At 42.4% G+C, this 22,741-nt stretch overlaps 1 protein-coding gene across 1 annotated transcript in view; it reads right to left on the bottom strand.

Moving 5' to 3' along the window:
• The window catches only part of MYRFL (myelin regulatory factor like), a 103,205-nt gene that overhangs the window by 37,138 nt on the left and 43,326 nt on the right, over positions 1–22,741 (bottom strand). Inside the window, exons 13-20 of the mRNA XM_083182534.1 lie at positions 22,613–22,722; positions 16,556–16,719; positions 11,295–11,385; positions 8,682–8,761; positions 7,121–7,192; positions 6,503–6,561; positions 6,084–6,236; positions 1,604–1,666 (exon numbers count right to left, since the gene is read on the bottom strand). Of these exons, the coding sequence (XP_083038660.1) occupies positions 1,604–1,666; positions 6,084–6,236; positions 6,503–6,561; positions 7,121–7,192; positions 8,682–8,761; positions 11,295–11,385; positions 16,556–16,719; positions 22,613–22,722 (792 nt within the window). The remainder of the gene's footprint in view (positions 1–1,603; positions 1,667–6,083; positions 6,237–6,502; positions 6,562–7,120; positions 7,193–8,681; positions 8,762–11,294; positions 11,386–16,555; positions 16,720–22,612; positions 22,723–22,741) is intronic.

Below are 22,741 nucleotides of genomic sequence, written 5' to 3'. Positions count from 1 at the left end.
GGCACAACCTGGCTCAGTCTGTCAACCACTAGGGGCCTTTCTGCTACCCAGATGAACCATTATAATCCTTTTTATTATTATTGATTGTATTAAGCTTAATTTGTTCTGTTCAATGGTGTCTAAATTATTGACAATCAGAGCGAGTAAGTTGGAGCATCCCATTTCTGTGCCAGGCTACATCCTCTTGTAGCAAAAGGGGCTGATCTAGTGGTTGTACTCAGACAGCACATCACAGGGAGGTTGGGCATTGTCATTGCCGATACATATCAATCTTAATATACCCTGTAGAACATAGTTTAAAGAGAATATAAAATATCATAATATAATCTGCTTTCATGGGCAGTGGGGCAGGATCTGGTCATGGAGGGAAGGGACTAGTATTTTAGAAGATCCCATCTTCCACTATAGAAGGGGGTGGCCAAACCTGTCCTCAAGATCTACCAGTTCACGTATTTCAGGCAGCCTGTGGAGCTATAGTAGGAATGACTGCAGCAGGTTTGACAATGTGACAGTTAGTAATGACTACAGCTGTGCAGCAGCTAGGTGATTTGGAAAACATGGACCGTTGGTAGATCTCGAGGACCGGTTTGGCCATCCCTGTACTAAAGCAATACTGAGCATACGACTGATTGATGCATCACTGCCTTCATGATGCTTGGAGCTGTTTGATGCCACAAGGTAATGCCCATTTTCCAATTCCTCCTGCCCAATATCCCTATCCTCCTGCCAATGTTACTGAACAGTCTCATCCTCAGAATCCCTAAGAACCACTAAGTCCATTGTTCTATGCCCACAGATGGACAGGGGCTCTTAGACAGCCCTGTTATTCCACTGAATGCAAATGACAAGTTGGCGTGGTCAACACTTATGGGGGTGTGTCACGAGTCATGGGGGTCTAGCCTCTCTATATACTGGACAACAGAGGATAGCACCAAGAAGCGGAGCAGCATGGCCTCCCCAATCTCTGTGTGTGCCATGTTGCCCGACTGGCCCATCAGGCCATCTTAAGGCATTAAAAAGAACTGCCAGATGGCTAGTCGTCTGGCCCTGACTATGCTCTAAACAGCATGAATATCCATGCTATAACCAACAATTATTACATTGATGATGGGGGGGGGGGGGGGATGGGTGGCATGTCAATACCATCACTTTGCCAATCGTGCCAGGACCCCTAGCCTTCTACTGCTTGGTGCCTTTCTCATTTCTTATTAAACCACTGCAAACATTTGTACCTGTTTCTTTAAAAGACTAATACTGTGAGTTTAAATCATTACTGACAAAGAATGAAAATATTAGCCTTTTATTCTACATTTTGCTTCACATGTAAGCCTGCTGACTAGTATGGTTTCTCTTTGATGGCCTTCTTTTGTCATGTTTTAGTGTACCCTTATTCCTCATTTGAACACTTGTCCATTCACTGTAAATGGGCGTCAACTATTTTTTTTTATTGCTGCCAGTATTTGGGATATATTGAAGGGAGTGATGATTAGTTTATACCTGCTGCTAAGTGGTAAACAGGATGATAAATCACAGACAGGATACTGACCTAAATGTGAGCTGAAATGGTTACTGTCAAATACAGCATTCAGAAGCATCTACTTACAGTCACTTGAAAATAAAGGTCTGTCAAGCCAACGTTTTTTAGGTACCACTTTACTGAGGCTTCCTGCAAAGAAACCATACATGTCATTAATGAATGCACTGCAAAGCACTGGAAGATAGGAATGTCAGGAAAGCATGCACATTAATGGATGTTGTTTCTATAATGACATGGATACAAGTCAATATGTGCTGCTATTTCCGCCGCCATTATACAATCCACAGCACATTCCTCTCACTGAAAATAAATGTCACACAATTCAGGCTGGGCAATGCATCTGCTTAGCAGACAAATCCAGGTCCAGGCATTCTAACTTCACCAAGACTGCTTATACCCAATTAAGGCTCAGTTCTATTAAATAGCCGGCAGAAGCACATCTTTATCCCACCCTAATCACATCACTTGAACAATTAGCTCTGGTCGCTCTTTCTTTCCAATGTTGATCATAACTCCAGTCACCATCAGGGCCGGATTAGGGGGGGGGGGGGGGGGGGGGAAGGAGTTCAGTACCCCTGGCCCCTCCTCTAGCTAGGGACCCCCTGTTGTTGGCATGTGCTGTATTTTTTTTTTAGCTAAAGGTTTTGTGCATGGGAATGGGTAGTGCTGCAGCTTCACCTATCTGCCAATGTGCATTACTAGGAGATGACTAAGGCCCCATACACACCAGAACGACCAGGATCGTCTAACGATCGGCTACCGATTTGGCGTGCACTTTCCTGGTGCGCTCTCCCGCTGCCGGTAAACGACTAGGGAACGATCATGTTCCCTGGTGCACACGATTAGCTAACGATCCGACATCGGTAACGATGGTCGTACGACCGTCGGATGTGCGGATCGTTAGTAAATCGCGAGTACAGTGGGAGTGTCTTTATAAACAAGCCGGATTGGAACGACGGTCCGTACGACGGGAGCACACACAATGTGCTTCAGATGTGCATACAATCAGCACCCGACCTGCGGTCGGATTGGAGATTCTGCTGCAGGAGGCAAAATCTCCAATGCGACACACGACGTGACGGGAGCGCGCATCCCGTCGCAAACGATCCTGATTGTGAGTGAAAAACGAACGATTGACCCACAATGCATGCACAACCGTCGTTACAACGGTCGAAATTAGCCCTAATCGTGAGCTAATCTTTCTGGTGTGTACGGGGCCTTAGTCCCATACCACTCTGCACAAGAGGGCAGAGGCTTAGAGGTTTGTGCTGAGCTCTGATTGGTGGAGCTCATTACATGCTTCTCAGGCCCATGGAGGCAGGCCCGGCGACAGGGGGGGTCGAAGGGGACAAGTGTGATGGGCCCCGGGGATCTGAAGGGCCCCAGAGCCCGGCCGCCTGTACAGAGCTGGATTAAAGCCCCCCCCCCCCCCCACACCTGTCGACTGCTGCAAAACACATGTCTATTACTATTATCCTTAGTGCAGCACTGCACACCACACTGACAGCGGCGCCGGGACCGCAAAGCAGTACTGGGAGGTGAGGTGGGCTTCGGCTATATGCGTCTCTCTCTGCAGCTTACAGGAGGAGAGCTGCTCGGGATGCTGGCTTCCTGTTGCTGTAGAAGTCAGCTGACTGTGTGCTGTGGCCGGAGGAGGATAACGTGCAGGACAGATCTTGTGTCAGTCCTGTAGTGCATGACAGCCTCTGCGCTAACAAAGTAAGGTACTATAAATCTGACTGACATTCCCTAGCTCCCCACCACCGCACTTGAGGGCAGGCTCCTGTGCTACTTATGTATGTGATTTTTTTTTTTAAAGTGATGTGAACTCTTGGTGATAGCCCTTGACCTCCCTGTCACCGGGAACGCAGTGGGGAGGTGTACGGGGGTTAACCAGGATAAGGGCCATGACTTTAGCAGAGGGAAACTAGTCAGTATGTGGAGTATATACATAAATTCTCTCTCAACAAGGGCTAACGCTGCTTCACTGTGCATGCTCTGGCCAATATACATACTCAATATCATCCACTCTTTGCCTATGGGCATGGGCCTGATTCAGATGAAAAATGTAGTTTTGCAAATATTTCTTAGATCCCCATTAGCAGCAGGCACATACTGCCACCTCTCTGACCTTTGGCTCTAACTGTGTGTAGTTTGTATATTCTCCCTGTGCTTTGTGCGTTGTATTTATCATATTGTATATGGACCTTGACTTTAAAAGTAGTGTACATTATTATTATTGTATAAAATATTAATTATTCCATACAAGTCTAAAAGAATCATTCAAATTTATCACCTAATTGTAATTTTCTTTCTAGTGATTGATAATTCTATGATTTAAATTTTAGACCCTAGGGCCCCCCTGTCTTAAGTACCCTGGTCCCCCCCAAAGCCTTAATCCAGCTCTGTGCCTGTACCATACTAGCTGTGAGTCAGTGACACCTGCGGGCCAGCCATCAGCCTGTCTACTGTGTGCCGTGGCTGAGTCTCACTCTGGGCGGGATTCTCTAAAATCTGCAGCCCTCTTCGCCGGCCACCGCATTTCTAATGACCGCATATTCTCTAAAATATGCGGTCATTAACGCAAGGGACAGCTCTTGCGGTAAGAGCTGTCCCTTGCGATGCGGCGCCGTTGCTGGACTTCCGGGTCTATGACCCGGGAGTCCGTCTGCACGTGCGCAGACTGACGCGCCGGCCGCAGGGCATGTTGGGAGGGATCCGTGATGGATCCCTCACACGCCGCTGCGGTAAGAAGCCCATAGGCTTCTGCAGGGGACCGCCAGCTTTTTCTGGCGATTCCCTCCGCAGAGGTGACACTGCGGAGGGGGGTTAGAGAATACAGAAATGCAGTAAAAACCCCGATAACGGGGTTTTTACCGCATTTCTGTAATAGAGAATCTCGCCCTCTGTGCGCTGTCTGTGTGCACCAGCCCGCAGTCGCTTGGAGATGGAGTCGGCTGTTTACTATCTGCACTGCGTGCGGCCAAGGTGTACCCGCTGGACACTGCCATCTTTCTGGCTCCTGCATGCTTGCTGCCCTTTTGCAGCACCCCAGGTTGTGTGGGTTTGAGATTAGGTGGGGACAGGGGAGGCAGAGGGGCCCAGAAAATATCAGTGTACAGGGCCCCAAGATTTCTGTTGCCGGCCCTGCATGGAGGATAGCAACAGCAGCCTAGTCATGGGTGGGTTTTTAATCAGAGGCAGCACTAAGCCTGTGAGGTCTCCTACAGTCCTACAGAGTAAGGTGCAGAGGGACAAACACAGGCTTTTCATTTGGTATGTATGTATGCATGCATGAAGAATAATCTTTATTCCGACATGTTTTGGGAGTATATCTGAATACCTTATTTGTATAATTACATTAATTTTGATGATTAGTAGAGTTAATATATTTATTTACTAAGCAAACTAATACACCTTTCAGAAAACCCCCCAAAACACAGATATTTCCCAGATGCAAAAACCCGGGTAAGACTCAGCTAAAAGCTCTGACCCCCATTCACACAGCACAAAAACCCGGGTCGACCCCTTGCTGTGTCGACCCCTTTCACACAGAAGCCTGATTACTGGAGAGGTGAGGTGAAAGGGGGCATGAGAGGGATCGAGGTGATGGGGCAAGATAGCAAGATGGACCCAGGTGATGGTGGATGAGGTGAAGGGGTGACAAGGGGAGTGGTGAAGGGGTGGCAAGAGCGAGTGATGTGGGGGGAATAGAAGAGGAGGCTAGTCTCATCCAACCTTCTGCTCACTGGCGCCAGGCTACCTTTCTGCCCTGCAGCATGCTGTCCATCTCCAGCTGCCGGCCGCTGCTGCTGCTCCCCATCACCTGCTCCCTGCTGCATCTACACAGTGCCTTTCTGTGTATTAATCCCCAAAACCCAGGTCGCACCCTTTCAGACGACTCGGCAACCCGGGTTTTTGGAATTAAGACCCAGGAAAAACCCTGGTAAATTCCAGGGTCAAAGCCATTGCATTTTAGACCTGGGTTGACCATTTCAGAACATTTCCATTTTTTTTCTGTCTAGCACAAACTACAATTAATTCTTGAACATCTGAGCCACATTATCTCTAATAACGATTAGGGGACTGGAGGGACATGCTGTGTACAGTGGTCTATACATAGAATATCTAGTATATACTTTATAAGTTAATGACAAGAGCTACGTTGTTGATACTTTTATGATTTTCAAAGTTGCACAAAAGTCTATTTTACCAAGAGATCTAGATATTCTTGTACTGCATACACTGTGTATGCAATAGGCCATGCACAACATTGAGCAACTATGGCCAATTTACAGGTCCCTTTAGTAAAGAGCAAAATGAACAGGTCCCTTTACTAAAGAGCAAAATGAATCCCCCCCCCCCCCCCCTTAGAGGTGAAGATCAGCGTTAGCCATTCATTCTATAGGATATTTTAAAGATTTAACTTTTGGATGCAGAGTACAACAAAGATATTAGCAGGAAATGATACACAACAGCAATAAGTAATACAATAATATGATTAATAATGAAAAGTAGCAGAGAGTATATGCATATGTGTACTTACTCTTTTCTGTTTGCTGTCTCTTAGAAACGATACTTCTCAACCTGGTATTGTGAAGGGAACAGCAGTACTCTTGATTACAGGGGAAGAAATCGCAGAAACTTAGTTCCATTTCTTCAAATGATGTAGTAATTACCGCTGTAGTCGTGCTTACAGCTGTAGAATAAAGCAAGTTTTATTACTATTATAGATGGCTATTTATTTCAGTGTATACACTGCCAAACCCAGCAATATCTTAGTGAAATCAGTGCTTTATCACTGGGTAATAAAACACTACATTCCTAGTGGCATAAGGAATTCAGGAGTTGGATATGGTTGTTGCCTGGCGCTCCAACTGAGCACAGTTTAATTGTAGCTTGTTTGTACAATAGGAAATAAATGTCAACATAATATTCAGAATTTCTGTATAAAATGGATAATACCCATCATAGTTGTGGAAATAGAAGGCCGTATTGAGCTTGCAATGCTGGTGTAATTATTCCTGTGGTACAAGAAAAAGAAAAACAGAACAATGTGGATGGAACATTACAGCAGTAAAGCAAACACTTTGTAATACTGAGTGATGATATTACTTTGTTTTATGTTTGAGCTAAATAAAAACCCAGGTTAATCCAACAAAGGGGGGTATTCAGTCTGCGCCACTATTTCCTCCAGGGAAAATAGCGGCACTTGCCTATTCAATGCTGCCATTACCGACAACATTGAAGGGTGTCAGATCTGATTTTTATTAAAGTCGGCTCTGTTTTGTCGGATTGACGCATTTATGGACGTTTTTGTACAACCCGCAGCTGTTTTTGCAGATCCACAGACTTTCTGACACTCGACAGCCAGAACATTGAATTCTGACTGTTGAGTTGCTGTCGGATCGGACAAAAGCAGAGAGGGATTCCAACTGTCGGGACGTTCCACCTGTGTTGCTGTTTGGCACCTTCTCAGATCCGGCTCCCAGATCACCCTTAGCACTCAAACCCCTTCCCTAGTTATGACCCTGATTATGTAACTGCACAACAAAGTAAGGTACAGTGTAGAATACTACTTACTGTGGCAGTTGTTCTCTCTCAGTGGCTTCTTCTTGCACATACAGGATATATAGTGTAGATATGGTCATAGCACTGAAAGACAAGGAATAGTCACCATTTGCTCTCATTGTATCAGCAAGAAAACAAGTCAGTTTTTACTTCCACGTCTCACCCCAAAAACGAACCAGTGGGTAAGCAATGTGAATAAGTACAAGGATTTATTGACCTTTTAGTAATGCGTTATAGGGCCTAATACAGGCCTAAATTTGTTCTCAAAATGGTCAAAACCATGTGCACTGCAGGTGGGGCAGATTTAACCTGTGCAGAGAGAGTTACATTTGGGTGGTGTGTGTTCAAACGGAAATCTAAATTGCAGTGTAAAAATAAAGCAGCCAGTATTTACCCTGCACAGGAACAAAATTAATTATCTCCCCCAAAACTCACTCTGCACATACTACATCTACCCCACCTGCAGCGCACATGGTTTTGTCCATATTGAGAACAAATTTGTCCTGCTATCAGGTCCGAATTAGGCCCATAATATCTTACAGCAATGAAATGTAGGTGTTCTCCTAAGGTACGTTTTCCATTTTACAGAAATGGTGGTTGACGATACTGTAAGAGGGGATAAGATGGGTCCTTTTCCAGCACTATGAGAATTATCCTATAATAAAGGTTTTCAGTATATCTTCCAGATACAATACCTAGTGCAGTAGAGGATCTTGCACTGTTCTGGATAATATGAGATAAATTTACTAAGATGGAGTTCTATTGAAGATGGGATGTTGCCCATATCAACCAATCAGATTCTGCCCATTATATTCTAGAAGGTGCTAAATAAATAAGTTTAATTTGGTTGCTATGGGCAACATCCCATCTTCAATAGAACTCCCATTTTAGTAAATACTTGCCTACACTCCAAGAATGGCCGGGAGGCTTTGTTGAGCACTATGGCCCTTATTGTGGTTGGTGCGGTAATATCCGCGTGCGTTCGTGCCGCCGATGTTTTGTGCCTGCGCATGTGCAGAGGCGTCTCTGCGCATGTGCGAGCGGGACGCACGGCCACATTCCGCATGAAATGTGTACACTACGAACAGGGGGTGGAGAGGGGTGTGAAGGGCTGTTTGAGCTCATTACCATATGTTTACACCCCGCGTTTCATGGGCATTCCCATGCAAACACTGGGCGTACGTATGGTAATGCGGCCGTGACGCACGTGTAGGGGGCGGACATATGACATCGCCGGTGTCAGCTGCCCGCCCAGATCCCTGCTTTTGCACGGAGAAATGCCCGTGTGGTCTGAGGTTGCGGGAGCTGCCTGGCCACTCGGCCCTGCATTCGATGTTCTGCGACCATCGAATGATGGGGGTGGTTCCCTGAGATGGAGGAGGTGTATTCATGAGAAATACACGTGCGGTGCGTTCGGCCAGCTTCTTACCGCGTACGGACGGAGTTGGCGATCCGTATGGAAGGCGGGGTTTAGGACGCACGGTGCTGGCCGCATATTCGGATCCGGCCGCACCGATCAGAATAAGGGCCTATGTTCTTATTTATATTATTGCTCTATTATTTAGTTACATACCAGAGTGCCATAACAGAGATCAAAGCTATTACTGTAGTCTGGAAAATCATTTTGGAGCACTGCTGCGGTTTAGATGGAACCTGCAAAAAGGGAAACAGACAGAGCAAATCAAATAGGTGTTACTGATGGTAACATTAGATTTATCCATTAAGAGCATACTGTACTGTATGTCATTGTAGTATAAATATGGTAAATATACAGTAATGAAAAAAGAACTGATTATGTTCACAATTACCTTAAATGATGACTATAATGATTACATTATTATTATCTCTATCTTCCGAAGCAAAAAGCTGGATGTTGATTATAATGCACCATATGCGGCTTTTAATTAAGAACTCATTTGCATTATTAAGCAGCTGACTATTAAAAGAGACCAATACTATTAAGGGGGGCAATACTAAAAACCGGAACAAGCTGTCATATACATGGGTGCACCATATATATATGACAGCAAGTTTCTTCTTGTTGCTGTTCAATATTATTGTCTAGTGGTAGCACACCCCATTACGTTATCGCAGTTTTTTGAAACTACACAATAGGACATTAGGGCACCCTTTATCCTCATAAACAAAGGGTCTTGTGCAAAAGGTACGCTCTCTCTGTCAATACTAAAAACCTACAGACTGGACAAATGTCCAATATATTAGATTTATTATTTCTGTCTTTAATACTCAGTTTGGGATTGAAGAAAACTTGCATACTATACCATTAGTACTGTCTCGTTGTATTGTACAGTAAGATGTAGTCAGGATCATGGTGGTCAGAATTCCAACAGCAGCAACCCTGAGTATTAGGGTTAGGCATTAAGGGGGCGGTTAGGGTAAGGCTGTGAGATGGGAAGATTACAGTTAGGCATTAGGGAGGCGGTTAGGGTATGGCTGTGAGATGGGACGGTTAGAGTTAGGCAATAGGAGGGCGGTTAGGGTAAGGCTGTGAGACAGCATGGATAGAGTAAGGGTGCCAAAGGGGAAGTTTAGGATTAGGCTTTGGGATTGGATGGTTAGGGTTACAATATTCACCTACATTCCCTTTAACCGTCTGGATGGGATAGTGACCATCGGGATAGTCACCATGGGAATATCCAACCCAACCCATTTGGAGCATATGCATTTTCTAATCCAATATTATGTTATTAATATTATTATTCGTGTAGACCACTGCCAAACTATATTTACACCTTCTTCTGGTGTGAAATACACACACACACTTACTGTACATAATGCTTTATTCATCATGCTAATTTAAAATAAATATCTCTAATAGTCTAAATTGACCAAATATTCATAAAACATCAGAAATTCCAAAATTACAATAATCAAATATTCCCAGCAGACAGCCATGATTAACAAATTAGCACACATCAGCATTGGCAGCATTAGCTAATTAAAAGACAGAAATTAAGCTAAGGTCTAAGTCTGTGTTCCTCCTAATATGTTTTGGCAGACAGAATACTTATGAATGTGGATTGTTCCTGTTTGGCTCCTAAGTTGTTTGTGTATTAAGGGGGTTATTCTGGTTGACACGCAGCGCTGCGAGGTTCAAATTCGGCCACACGGTTGCGAATGGATGTTTTGCATAAACATCCATTCGCAGCCTACAACTCCCCCCGCAGGCAGTCTTGTGTGCGAGCGGCCGGGGAACAATCTGTTCGCCGTGGCCACTCGCACACAGTGCATGCACATGCGCAGTTCAAAAACATTGCGCACCAGTCCAGAAAAAGGTCCACAGTTTGCAAACTGTCAAAAGTTCTAATATAGGCATTGGCAGGTCACCTTACTGAAGCAACTCAAGACCTTACCCCTGTATTCAGGAACAACATTGTATATTAATATGATGGGGCACAATAAGAATAGGTATGTCGTGGTTGCTATTTTGGTGAGCATAGATGTTCATGGATGGTAGCAGTAGTGGTTTTAAAAAATAAAATAATGTTTTTTATCATTATTTTTACTGTATATACATTACACTGCTGTTTTCCAAGTTTATCTGTTCATCCTGTTACCAGTTTGTCCAAATATAAGTACCTTTTATTACGTGTTTAATAAACTGATAGATGACCATTTTTCTTATATGCTTATGTCAGAATACCCAGGGCCAGCTCCATGTCTACTAGCGTCTTGTGCAAGAATTTTTGCACCGGAAAGAACACATTGGGTCCAACCAATAAAACTATAATTAGAATTGTAAATATGCTTCTTGCACATTGTCAGTATCTTTAGTAGATACGAGTTATAAACCAAATACTAGATTATATTTGTATGGCTTAGAGGTATATTCAATGCAGACGGTGAGCCCTTGACAGCGAGCTATAAGGCGAGCAGAGCCAATAGCTCACCATCAGAGTATTCAATAGCCTCCCCTTTACTCGCCATTTTCACCTTGCCTGTTCACTGAGGCGAGGTGGAAACGGTGAGTGCGGTCATCAAAATGGCAAATCTCGCCGTTTAAGGGAATCGGCAAGGATTTTTGCAAATCACTGAATACGGCGAGGGGGGATGGACATTTCCTCACCAAAAAAGGCATCCTCACCGTACAACCCCCCTCGCCGCCTGCGTTGAATGTAGCCCTTAATCTCACATAAATTCTTTAGATTACTAATGCATAATTTACCTGGCAATTTTCTTCTTTCCTTCCAGTAACCTTTTTTGCTTTTACAGGCACGGGTTTCTTTTGAAATGGTAATGTGCTGGGTCTGCTGAGTCTGTAAGAATGAAACCATATGATACAGCTCCTTTTACTGGACCAATAATTACAAATGGCCATGGAACTACAGTATAAAACTATATTTATTTATTTTTTATATACAGTTTCTTATATAGCGCAGCAGATTCCGTTGCGCTTCACAATAGTAGACAGTGATAAAACAAACTGTGTAACAATAGACAGACTTGGAAGTAGGAGAGCCCTACTGCAAGCTTACAATCTATATCATTTGCGCCATACAAATAATCTCAAGTCTTTAATTCTATCCAATTCAAAAAGTATAAAAGTTTTTAGGGGGCTTAGTAATACCCCTTTTACAACAAAATGCCGGATGACACCCGGGTTTTTGGACCCAGCTTCAACCCGGGTGTGACCCGGCGTTTGTTACCTTTTACACCAGCAAAAAACCCCACCCGGTGTACCTGTTTACATTGCCCTCTACCCAGGTCCTAGCTGTGTTCTACCCTGGGTAGAAGTCCTGCGTAAAGGGACACGGCATGACCTATTTACACCGCTGCTGACCCGGGTTTTTGTGGCGGTGTAAAAGGGGTATAATACATAGATTGTTTGAGTGACAGTATTGTGGGTAGCCTATAAAAGGGACACTTTAATTCAACCTACTGGCCACTGAACCAACATTACTGTATGACTGGATCATGAAGCCCAATGTCTCACTTTTACCTAATACAATCTGGATGGACTAACCAGCAATATGTGGAATTTACCCTTATACCAAGCTAGTATTTTTTTGGCTTTGTGCCTGTGAACAGGACATCTTTTATCCTATTCCCAATCGTGTTATATTACTTTGTTTCCTATCAGTTGAATTCACAGTCTTCATTACTATTTCATCAGAAATACTGCATCAACTCTATTCCATCTATGTTCATGATTAGTATGACCTATGGTGATTTTTCATTGGTTATGTACATGAATGATGTAAATAAGTCTTTACTAAATATTTATTTACCACACAAAAAATTCTAGGCATCTCCAATATACTGTACTATATGTCTTATACCTTACATTATACAGTTGCAAGAAAAAGTATGTGAACCCTTTGGAATTATCTGGATTTCTGATCCACTGTAAGTCACAACAATAGACAAACACCGTCTGCTTAAACTAATATCACACAAACAATTATATGTTCTCATGTTTTTATTAAACACACCATGTAAAAATTAACAGTGCAAGGTTGACAAAGTTTGTGAACCCTTGGATTTAATAACTGGATAACCCTCCTTTGGCAGAAATAACCTTAACCAAACAATTTCAAGAGTTGCATATCAGACCTGCACAATGGTCAGGAGGAATTTTTGACCATTCCTCTTTACAAATCTGTTTCAGTTCAGCAATATTCTCGGGATGTCTGGTGTGAATCGCTCTCTTGAGGTCATGCCAGAGCATCTCAATCAGGTTGTCAGGACATTGACTGGGCCACTCCAGAAAGCGTATTTTCTTCTGTTGAAGCCATTCTGTTGTTGATCTACTTCTGTGCTTTCGTCATGTTGCATCACCCATCTTCTTTTGAGCTTCAGTTGGTGGGCAGATGACCTTATGTTCTCCTGCAAAATGTCTTGATAAACTTTGGAATTAATTTTTCCGTGGATGACAGCAATCTGTCCAGGCCCTGAGGCAGCAAAGCAGCCCAAAACCATGATGCCCCTTCCACCATACTTCACAGTTGGGATGAGGTTTTGATGTTGGTGTGCTGTGCATTATTTTGTCCACACAAAGGGCCCAATGCACTAAGCTTCAAAAGTGAAAAAATGGAGAGTGATAAACAACCAACCAATCAGTTTCTGGACAGGACATGGCAGCTTTAACCAACACCTCCGATCTTGTCTCATTGATTGGACTCCAGGTTGGCTGACTCCTGACTCCAGTTAGCTCTTGGAGAAGTCATTAGCCTAGGGTTCACATACTTTGTCCACCCTGCACTGTGAATGTTTACATGGTGTGTTCAATAAAAACATGAGAACATATAATTGTTTATGTGGAATTAGTTGTTGTGTTGATGAAGATCAGAACTAATTATTCTCTAGTCGAAAGTTCATGCTTATGCAATTTTGTGTACTTTTTACCCGGGTCTAATGGAGGGCCCTGGGTCCCGTGCCCCCCTCACCCACTGCAGAGACCAGGCAGTGGGAGTAGAGAGCAGAGGCTGCCACAGCAGCACAGCCTTTCTCCCCCTCTCAGCACATGCTGCTCAGTGCTGTGTGCTGAGCGGGGGAGAGAGGCAGCTGCCTGTGCACCCGCACACAGCCCACACCCCCTGTAGTAAAACATTTTTTTACAGGGGTATTGCCATGCCCCATCCCATTGGGCACACCCCTCCTGTTGAAAACATACCTTTATTACAGAGGCCCGGCGGCGCTTTCAGCAGCCCTGTTGTATTCAGAAAGTCATACGCTTTCCAATGGTATGCATGAAAACATCAGAAATAGCATGGACCCTAATGACAGCACCCTTAAGGGCTCGTCCGATTCAATCCATTTTCAAACTTAGATTGTCCCTTAAGATGTTAAGGTAGTTTGCAAAGTTTGAAAACGATTAGTCAAAGCTGGATAAATGTAGTCAGATCGCTTAGCAAAAGACTGCACATCGCCTGGGTTTTGTAAAACGAGCGATAGCGATCAGCATTCTACATTTCCCTGGCTTAACTGAAATCACCCCTGCTTAATCGCTTAGCACAATCGCTGGTGCACATTGCTGGCACATCGCTGCACTTTCGAAGCGATATAGATTCTTGAAAGCTCAAGGGGGTTCTTCCCTGCTAAGTCACTGGCACAAATTGCTACGTGAGTAGGTCGCATAAGCCTTGGAGAGAGATAAAGTACCAACCAACCAGCTCCTTACTGTCACTTCTTAAACACAGCATGTAACATGGCAGTACTTTATCTTCATCCAGGACTTAGTAAATATACCCCATAAGGCTCATAAGGCACAAAAATGTGTGTAATCAATGAATACAGAGGCCACAGCCTTATAAATGCTTAGCTGATACCACATGTTTCATAGTTGCATATGGCCCATTTTGTATAAATGTCTCTATCATGTTTTAGGGATGTGTATATAATAAAAACATCATACCACAATGGAGATAGTCAGCCTCTCCTGGCCTGCTGCTTTATTCTATACTCAAACATTTTACTTGGAAGAAATTAATTACACTATCGTTGAGAATAGAGTTTCGCCAATATGGTGCAAGCACTAGGCACTTCGCTATCTCAGCTGCATGATTGGATACAGAAGAGTAACTCCGGGGGGCAATGAAGTAATTTGCTGCCAGGCTCTTGCTCCCAAGGGGGCACCTCTCCTCCCCTGTGAGTTTGAATCAGTTAAATGAAAGCCGCCAATATCGCTTCTGTGGCTGCTTCCCCACCTAGCAGGACCTTAGATGCACACTCTTTATTCTAAACATAATTTTTGCAAGTGTTACACCCTATCAGCAGCATGCAAGTGGCAGAATTTGGTACTTGGCCGATATATTTGGTGGAATGGTTGAGGAAAATATGTGTATAGCTTCTAGGAATTATAGCGAAATGGCATAAAAAGAGCTGGCACTGTAGTTAATGCCATACATTATTTTAAAAAAAATGAAAGATATGATTTTAAATAATACTCTGCAATAAAAAATTTTTTATGAAATGCACATTTCACTTTGAGTCAATATATCTAAAATATAATTGGCAAATTATATATATAGACCATCCAGTAAACAAACAAAGGGTTTCACATGTGTATAAATAATATGTATCTCACATATGGGGCCTTATTCTGGTTCACTCCTAGAGACATTAGATTTGGGTGGGGTTTTTCTTCAAAGTGAGATCTATATTGCAGTGTAGAAATAAAGCAGTCAGTATTTTCCCTGCACAGAAACAAAATAACTCACCCAAATGTAACTCTCTCTGCACATGTTACATCTGCCCCCCCCCCCCCCCCTCCTGCAATGCACATGGTTTTGTCCATTTGAGAAGGAATTTGCCTCTAAGGGCAGTATTCAATGAGAATTTTGACGATGTGCAGCGAATCGCCACTGCCCGCCGCGTTCCGGAGCCTCGCCGGCTCCAGTATTCAACGAGTCAGGGGCTCACTGCCCCTGACCGGCGAATTTTAACTCCTGCAGCGATGCCGCAGGGAGCCCGAGGACGGCGGCAGGAAACTAGATGGAAGTCTCCCTGTCTGCCCCAGAACGTTTGTGGGGGGGGGAGGTGGGCTCCCCGGGAGCCAGGCAGCACAGGCTGCCCCCCGGGATAGCCAACAGGGGACCGGGTATTCATTACACCCGATCGTGCATATGTAATGATCAGGTGCAGTGAATATATGAATATCTAATGAGCAGCTCGGCTCCCGGCCCCCTGCTGGCTGCTGTGTAAAAAAAAAAATATATATATATATATATATTTTTTTTTTTTAAATTAAATATATATTCATGTGCTTACAGCACATGAATAAAAATAGCATGCCCCTCCTCAGAATAAAATTCCTGATTTTTTGACACCAAATGTAAAAAACAAAACACTTTATTTTAAAAGTTCACATTCCACTTCACCATAAAAAGATAGCGATTGCTACTCGGTGAATCATGGCGATAAAAACCTTGAAATGTTTTCACCATCTGGTTATTGAATAGGGTGATTCACCGTTTTAGTCAAAAAATCGCCGTACAGCACGAAAATAGCACAAAATCGCCATAAAACATGGCGAATCAGCCTCATTAAATACTGCCCTAAGAGTGAACCAGAATAAGGCCCTCAGGGTGAAATGTAATAGGGTGAGAGAATCAGAAAGTATGATTTTTTTTTTAAAGATGCAAATCATTTACACTGCAAAATCAAACCGGTTATAATAAATAATCAGATCTAATTTACTAGTTTATTACAACAATTATACAGCTCAAGACATTATAAGTTCATTGGAAATGATTTCACCTATAGATACTGTAACTATAATGTACTTTGATATTTTTTTGTGAAGTTTAAACCATTTCTTATGTGAATCAAACACAGACCCATGTATGTCATAACATCTCCTTATTTAATGTCCCTGCCATTAGTGTATATACTACTGTCTAAGTCAACAACCATTTTAAGTCGCAGTAATTCATCAATATTGAGTCACGTATAGATACACCTTCAAACAATAGAATATCCGCTAACCTTGAAGGAGGCCGCTCAGCGGGAGTTTGTTTTAAGCTGTTTTTCTGTTTTAGTTTGGCAAGCTTATTGTTCCACACTTCTAGCTCCTCGATCCTTTCTTCAAGATTGTTTGTGAGTTTACAAAGCTGTTTCACTGCACCCACATTTTCCATAAAGATTTGGTCCTAAAAAAATATAAAGAGTATAAATAATATTATGGCATCATTTCTCTGGGAGTTATCCTGACCTAGCCATGGGAGAGCTAAGCTTGACCTACCACCCATTGTTTTGCCTCATTATTTCTGATTTACTGTAAAGACAGTTGGCTGAAGCTGTATTCCCCACCATGCCATGATTAGCTCACACTAGGACCAGTGCCTTGCCTCATGTCATTATAAAGGTCAGCAGACAGCTCAGATCCCTGCAACATGAAGGCTCTTTCTCTCTAAATTGCAGACTAAGGTTGTAACTGTGGGAGCAGTTTCAGGTGTAATCTGGTCCACATATTATAAAACAAAAATTGCTAAATATATACTTCGTTATGGGCCTGCTGATTGAAAATCTGCATATACAGGTTCACACTGACTGGAGCCTTCCAGTTCAGCATGTTGTTTAACCCTTGTACTTTAAGAAATTACACATAATTTGGAAAACAAATATTAAATACTAGCTAAGCCTACTCAAAACAAAAGCTTTGAAAGCTAGTCTGCTACCTTGTGATTGTCTCTGTATTTCTGTATGTGTGAAAGAGAAAGATGTAGTTTGACTAACTGCCAGCAGATGGCAGCATTTCTGTTACACACAGACACTAAACATACCACAACATTAAAATGAATAATGTTCGTCAACAGTTGGCTGGCCTATGTGGTGCAAATTACTTTTACTACCTATAGTACACATTAAATAGATGGTGTAGGCCTGTTTTTGATACATCTAAAGAATGTTAATGCTATAGATACCGTGACGGAAGGTGGGGAATTGCGTCGGAAGCATCAGAGGGATACCATACATAATACAATTACGCCACAACATCTCAAGGCTACTCCGGATAAAGTTGTACCACAAAGGTGATTCAGCACCAAAGACTGGGAGGCCAGAGAAGTGATGGGTGGCTTCTGTAAGGTACCCCTGTTATAAAGTGTCTGGCCAGACATATAAACTTGGACAGTTCTTAATATATTCCACATCAATCAATACCTGCGAATTTCAATGGTTCCAATTAAGTTTCACTACTAAACCGCCAATAGACGGCTTACTAACAAGTTGCATCAGCTAAATAAAGTCATTCTAATTCACTGACTATCATCATCTTAGGGAAAATGCATGCCTAACTAACACAATTTGTTTTAATTAATATATTATTTATGTGCTGCATATAGCCACAACTGGTTGTGCTTACCCCCCTTGTTTATAACAATTATTGTCTTTATCTTTTATTTCATGTATGTGTTTGATGTGTTTTTATGATATTATAGTATGTCAAGTATAAGAGACAATATTAATAAATGCCTTATTAACTGATTAACTATCTCCCAGTTATTGCACAGTTCTATTTTTCACATTTTTCAAACCAAGCCTGTAACTTCACAGTTAGGAGCTGATTGGTCAGTGATAAAAACCAGACACTTTATCACTTCACTGAGCTTAATAAATCTGCCCCACAATGAGAGGCCAGGCAGCAATCTCTCTGCCTTCCAGCCTGCAGCCAGACCATGAATGGGTGTCAGAATGTGGATTGGTGGAAAACTGGAGCTATGCACCAATCAGATTGCTGACATCCATTCACTGTATGGAAGTATGTTGAGGCATGTAGTTGTAAAAGGGGCAGGTATTTTTGTTTCTAATTTGTTCCTGGAAACCAATTAAAATGGAACCCTGGTGCATTGCTTTGATCAGGGCCTACAATGCTGTTTAGACAGCCCTGCATTGAAGCTTGCTTGCTATAGAATTCATAGAAATATCCTGGCATGCAAAGTACATTTTCCTTACCCTTTTCATAGGATTTATTTAGTTATATACAAGCTAATCCCTGAAACAAAAATCAATAAGAGGACGACAAAATAGAACAAAGCACATGGCAGATTATATTTGAGACGGCTTTTTTAACTTTAATATTTTTCTAATGACTAATAATCAGGATATATAAACATCCCTTTCATCCCATGAAATCTTGGGTATGGATCATTCGGTCGAACCACGAAATCTTGACACTCCTTAGGTCAACACTGAAAGTTTGACAGGCAAAAGGTCGACAGGGTCCTTATGTCAACAATGCAGAATCTCGACACATATTTTTTTTGTAGGCGTCTAGATCTAGACGTCTAGTTCTGGACACTAAGGGGGGTATTCAATGTCTGTCGAGTTTTGTGAAATCGCGAGTTTTTATGTTATCTCGCCCAGAATCCTTAGGTTTCTCGTCCTCGATTATTCAATCTGCATTTTTTCTCGATTTTTTTTATTGTCCCGTTTTTCATATTTTTTCGATTTGGTCGACTGTCGAGGGCACAAAAGCTCGCATTATCGAGCATTTTGTCCACACATTTTCGTCGACTTTTCTCGTAACCTATGCAATCTTTTCTGTTTTTGGTTTTCTCGACGTCAGTTTCACCAGTTCTCGTCTTGCAAGTCTCGCCAGGCTTGTGTGGCGTGATTTAAATATTATGTATTTATTTTGGTCCGTATAACAGATTTGTGATATATACCTATATGTAATAGTCTACTATTGTTATCTATTTTGTGAACTACTTGTTAAGAGTGTCTAAAATCATTTTAGGAAGGGGTCATAACTTTATTCTTGCTGGCTGATTACTGACAATCTTGGTTGCAATTTTTGCAATGTAGTGAAAGCTGACCTTCTTCAATTTCTATGAAGAAGGACTGTTTGATGTACATAATGCAGAGTGCATTCGAATTACTGAAATCTCATTGTAATGTCTATATGCCCTAAGTCAAACTACACAGTGTATTATTTACACAGATTAATTAACACTTACCTAACGCTTCTTCCGCAGCAAAATGCAAGCAATATTTCTGCTACACCCACGTACAGCATACACTTCCTCCTCAAACTCGCTCACTCACACGTGGCGAGCAGCACAGGGACTTATATAGAAGATGTCGAGCCGGGAAACGGGAAAAAGTGACGCCCACAACTCGCAACATTGTTACAACCTCGACGGGAGTGGTCTCGCTTGATTGGCACATTGAATACCCGAGATCTCGCTTCGTCGAGCTAATATAATCTGTCGACCAAAACGAAAAAGTAAAATACTCGCCGAAGAAAATAAAATCGACACAGATTGAATATCCCCCTTAGGGGATACCCGAGATCTCGCTTCGTCGAGCTAATATAATCTGTCGACCAAAACGAAAAAGTAAAATACTCGCCGAGGAAAATAAAATCGACACAGATTGAATATCCCCCTTAGGGGGATATTCAATCTGTGTCGATTTTATTTTCCTCGGCGAGTATTTTACTTTTTCGTTTTGGTCGACAGATTATATTAGCTCGACGAAGCGAGATCTCGGGTATTCAATGTGCCAATCAAGCGAGACCACTCCCGTCGAGGTTGTAACAATGTTGCGAGTTGTGGGCGTCACTTTTTCCCGTTTCCCGGCTCGACATCTTCTATATAAGTCCCTGTGCTGCTCGCCACGTGTGAGCGAGCGAGTTTGAGGAGGAAGTGTATGCTGTACGTGGGTGTAGCAGAAATATTGCTTGCATTTTGCTGCGGAAGAAGCGTTAGGTAAGTGTTAATTAATCTGTGTAAATAATACACTGTGTAGTTTGACTTAGGGCATATAGACATTACAATGAGATTTCAGTAATTCGAATGCACTCTGCATTATGTACATCAAACAGTCCTTCTTCATAGAAATTGAAGAAGGTCAGCTTTCACTACATTGCAAAAATTGCAACCAAGATTGTCAGTAATCAGCCAGCAAGAATAAAGTTATGACCCCTTCCTAAAATGATTTTAGACACTCTTAACAAGTAGTTCACAAAATAGATAACAATAGTAGACTATTACATATAGGTATATATCACAAATCTGTTATACGGACCAAAATAAATACATAATATTTAAATCACGCCACACAAGCCTGGCGAGACTTGCAAGACGAGAACTGGTGAAACTGACGTCGAGAAAACCAAAAACAGAAAAGATTGCATAGGTTACGAGAAAAGTCGACGAAAATGTGTGGACAAAATGCTTGATAATGCGAGCTTTTGTGCCCTCGACAGTCGACCAAATCGAAAAAATATGAAAAACGGGACAATAAAAAAATCGAGAAAAAATGCAGATTGAATAATCGAGGACGAGAAACCTAAGGATTCCGGGCGAGATAACATAAAAACTCGCGATTTCACAAAACTCGACAGACATTGAATACCCCCCTTAGTGTACAACAGCCCCTCGCACCACTAGCTACGCTCGGCACACTATTCTATTCTCCATCCGTGCCCTAGTGGATGGTAGAGCCTGTTGTGGAACCACAGTGGAGAAAAAAAAAGTTTGTGTCACCCTTTTGCATTGTCAACCTTCCGCCGGACGACCTAAGGACCCTGTCAACCTTCAGTCCCTGTCGACCTTCTGGTGTCAACCTTTCTTGTGTTGACCTAACGATCGCATCCCGTATGTACACTTATGAGATATTGCATACAATCATTCGATTTTGATCACATCTGTTCAATAAATTGAATGATTGTGAAATCTCATCAATAAAGGTTTCCCATTGTATACAATTATATTAATTATCTGTATTATGCTATGTTTTAAAACATTTGGTCAAACTGGATATTTCTTCTACTATTGGAAAGGATGTCCTTCTTCAGTTTGTGGTTTACACCATCTACTGTGGCTATACTATTGTGCTTCCCACCCCCTTGGTGTCCCGCATTAAATTGATATTATGGCAATTATTGTAACTTGGTGGGAACTGCTGTGCTATTACTGGTGCCTGTCCTTGTGTTTCCCTCCTATGTCCCTATAGATTGTAATCTTGCAGCAGGGCCCTCCTACCTCCAAGTCTGTCTGTTGTTACCCAGTTTGTTTTATCACTGTCTACAATTGTAAAGCAGAATCTGCTGCGTTATATAAGAAACTGTAAATAAATAAATAAACAATTATACTGTACATGGATGAATGTACATACATGTGCACTGACTGGCTTGTTTAACAATAATCCATTTCTTTATATTTTAAGATTATGGGTAGAAAAAATGGGGGTGTCCTAAGAAAGCATAAACACAAGGGGTGAGATTTAATAGGATGAGAGATTCAGAAAATGAGAGATTTTGTGAGAAATCTCCAGTTTTTTTAAGCGGCAATCATTTACACTGCAACATCAGTTTGATTTTGCAGTGTAAATGATTGCCGCTTTAAAAAAACTGGAGATTTCTCACAAAATCTCTCATTTTCTGAATCTCTCATCCTAATCAATCTCACCCAACATATCACAATGGATTCAGGGAAAATGAGGATAGGTGTATAAAGAGAGTGTGCAGGATAAATTGGAGCAGACTAATGTAGGGTACACACCAGGACGACCCGCTCACGATGCACATCGTGAGCGGGTCGTCAGTGTCTCGTCCGACCCGCTCACGGTGACGCGGGGGGGCACGACCCGCTCACGATGTGCACCGTGAGCGGGTCCGATCCGATGGCGACCCGCACCCGGCTGTATGGTCGTCATTGAGATCCTACCTGCAGCAGGTAGGATCTCAATAACGACCGACCGACCCGCGGGACCGCGCATCGGATCGGTATCGGTCCACACCAGGACAGAAAAGGGCCAAATCACCACCCAATCTACATCCAATTGGTCGGAATTGGATCTAGATTGAGGGGATCGGGCCCTAGTCGTCCTGGTGTGTACCCAGCATTAGAAAAGGGACTGTGTAATGAAACAGAGCATCTCAGAGATGGTAGATATATTGGATTTATTTTAAGTATATATTCTTAACATAATTCAATTATAAAAATGACAATTTGAGAGAGTTTTGGAAAAAATATTAGCCAGTTAAGTGGCTAAGCTGCTGTATTAGACATTAGTAAAAAAAATATAGGGCATTACCTTATCTACCATGAGAAAGTTTTCAATGATATCGCCATTTTCACATGTAACAACTCCAGTATCTTTAACAGCCCGTGGTAAAACATTTCTCACTTCTTGAGCAATTATGCCTGCAAGACAGACCCGTTT

This window comes from Crinia signifera, chromosome 4 (assembly GCF_055691185.1).
Source record: "Crinia signifera chromosome 4, ASM5569118v1, whole genome shotgun sequence".
NCBI lineage: Eukaryota > Metazoa > Chordata > Amphibia > Anura > Myobatrachidae > Crinia > Crinia signifera.
This window is presented reverse-complemented; position numbering and strand designations above follow the sequence as displayed.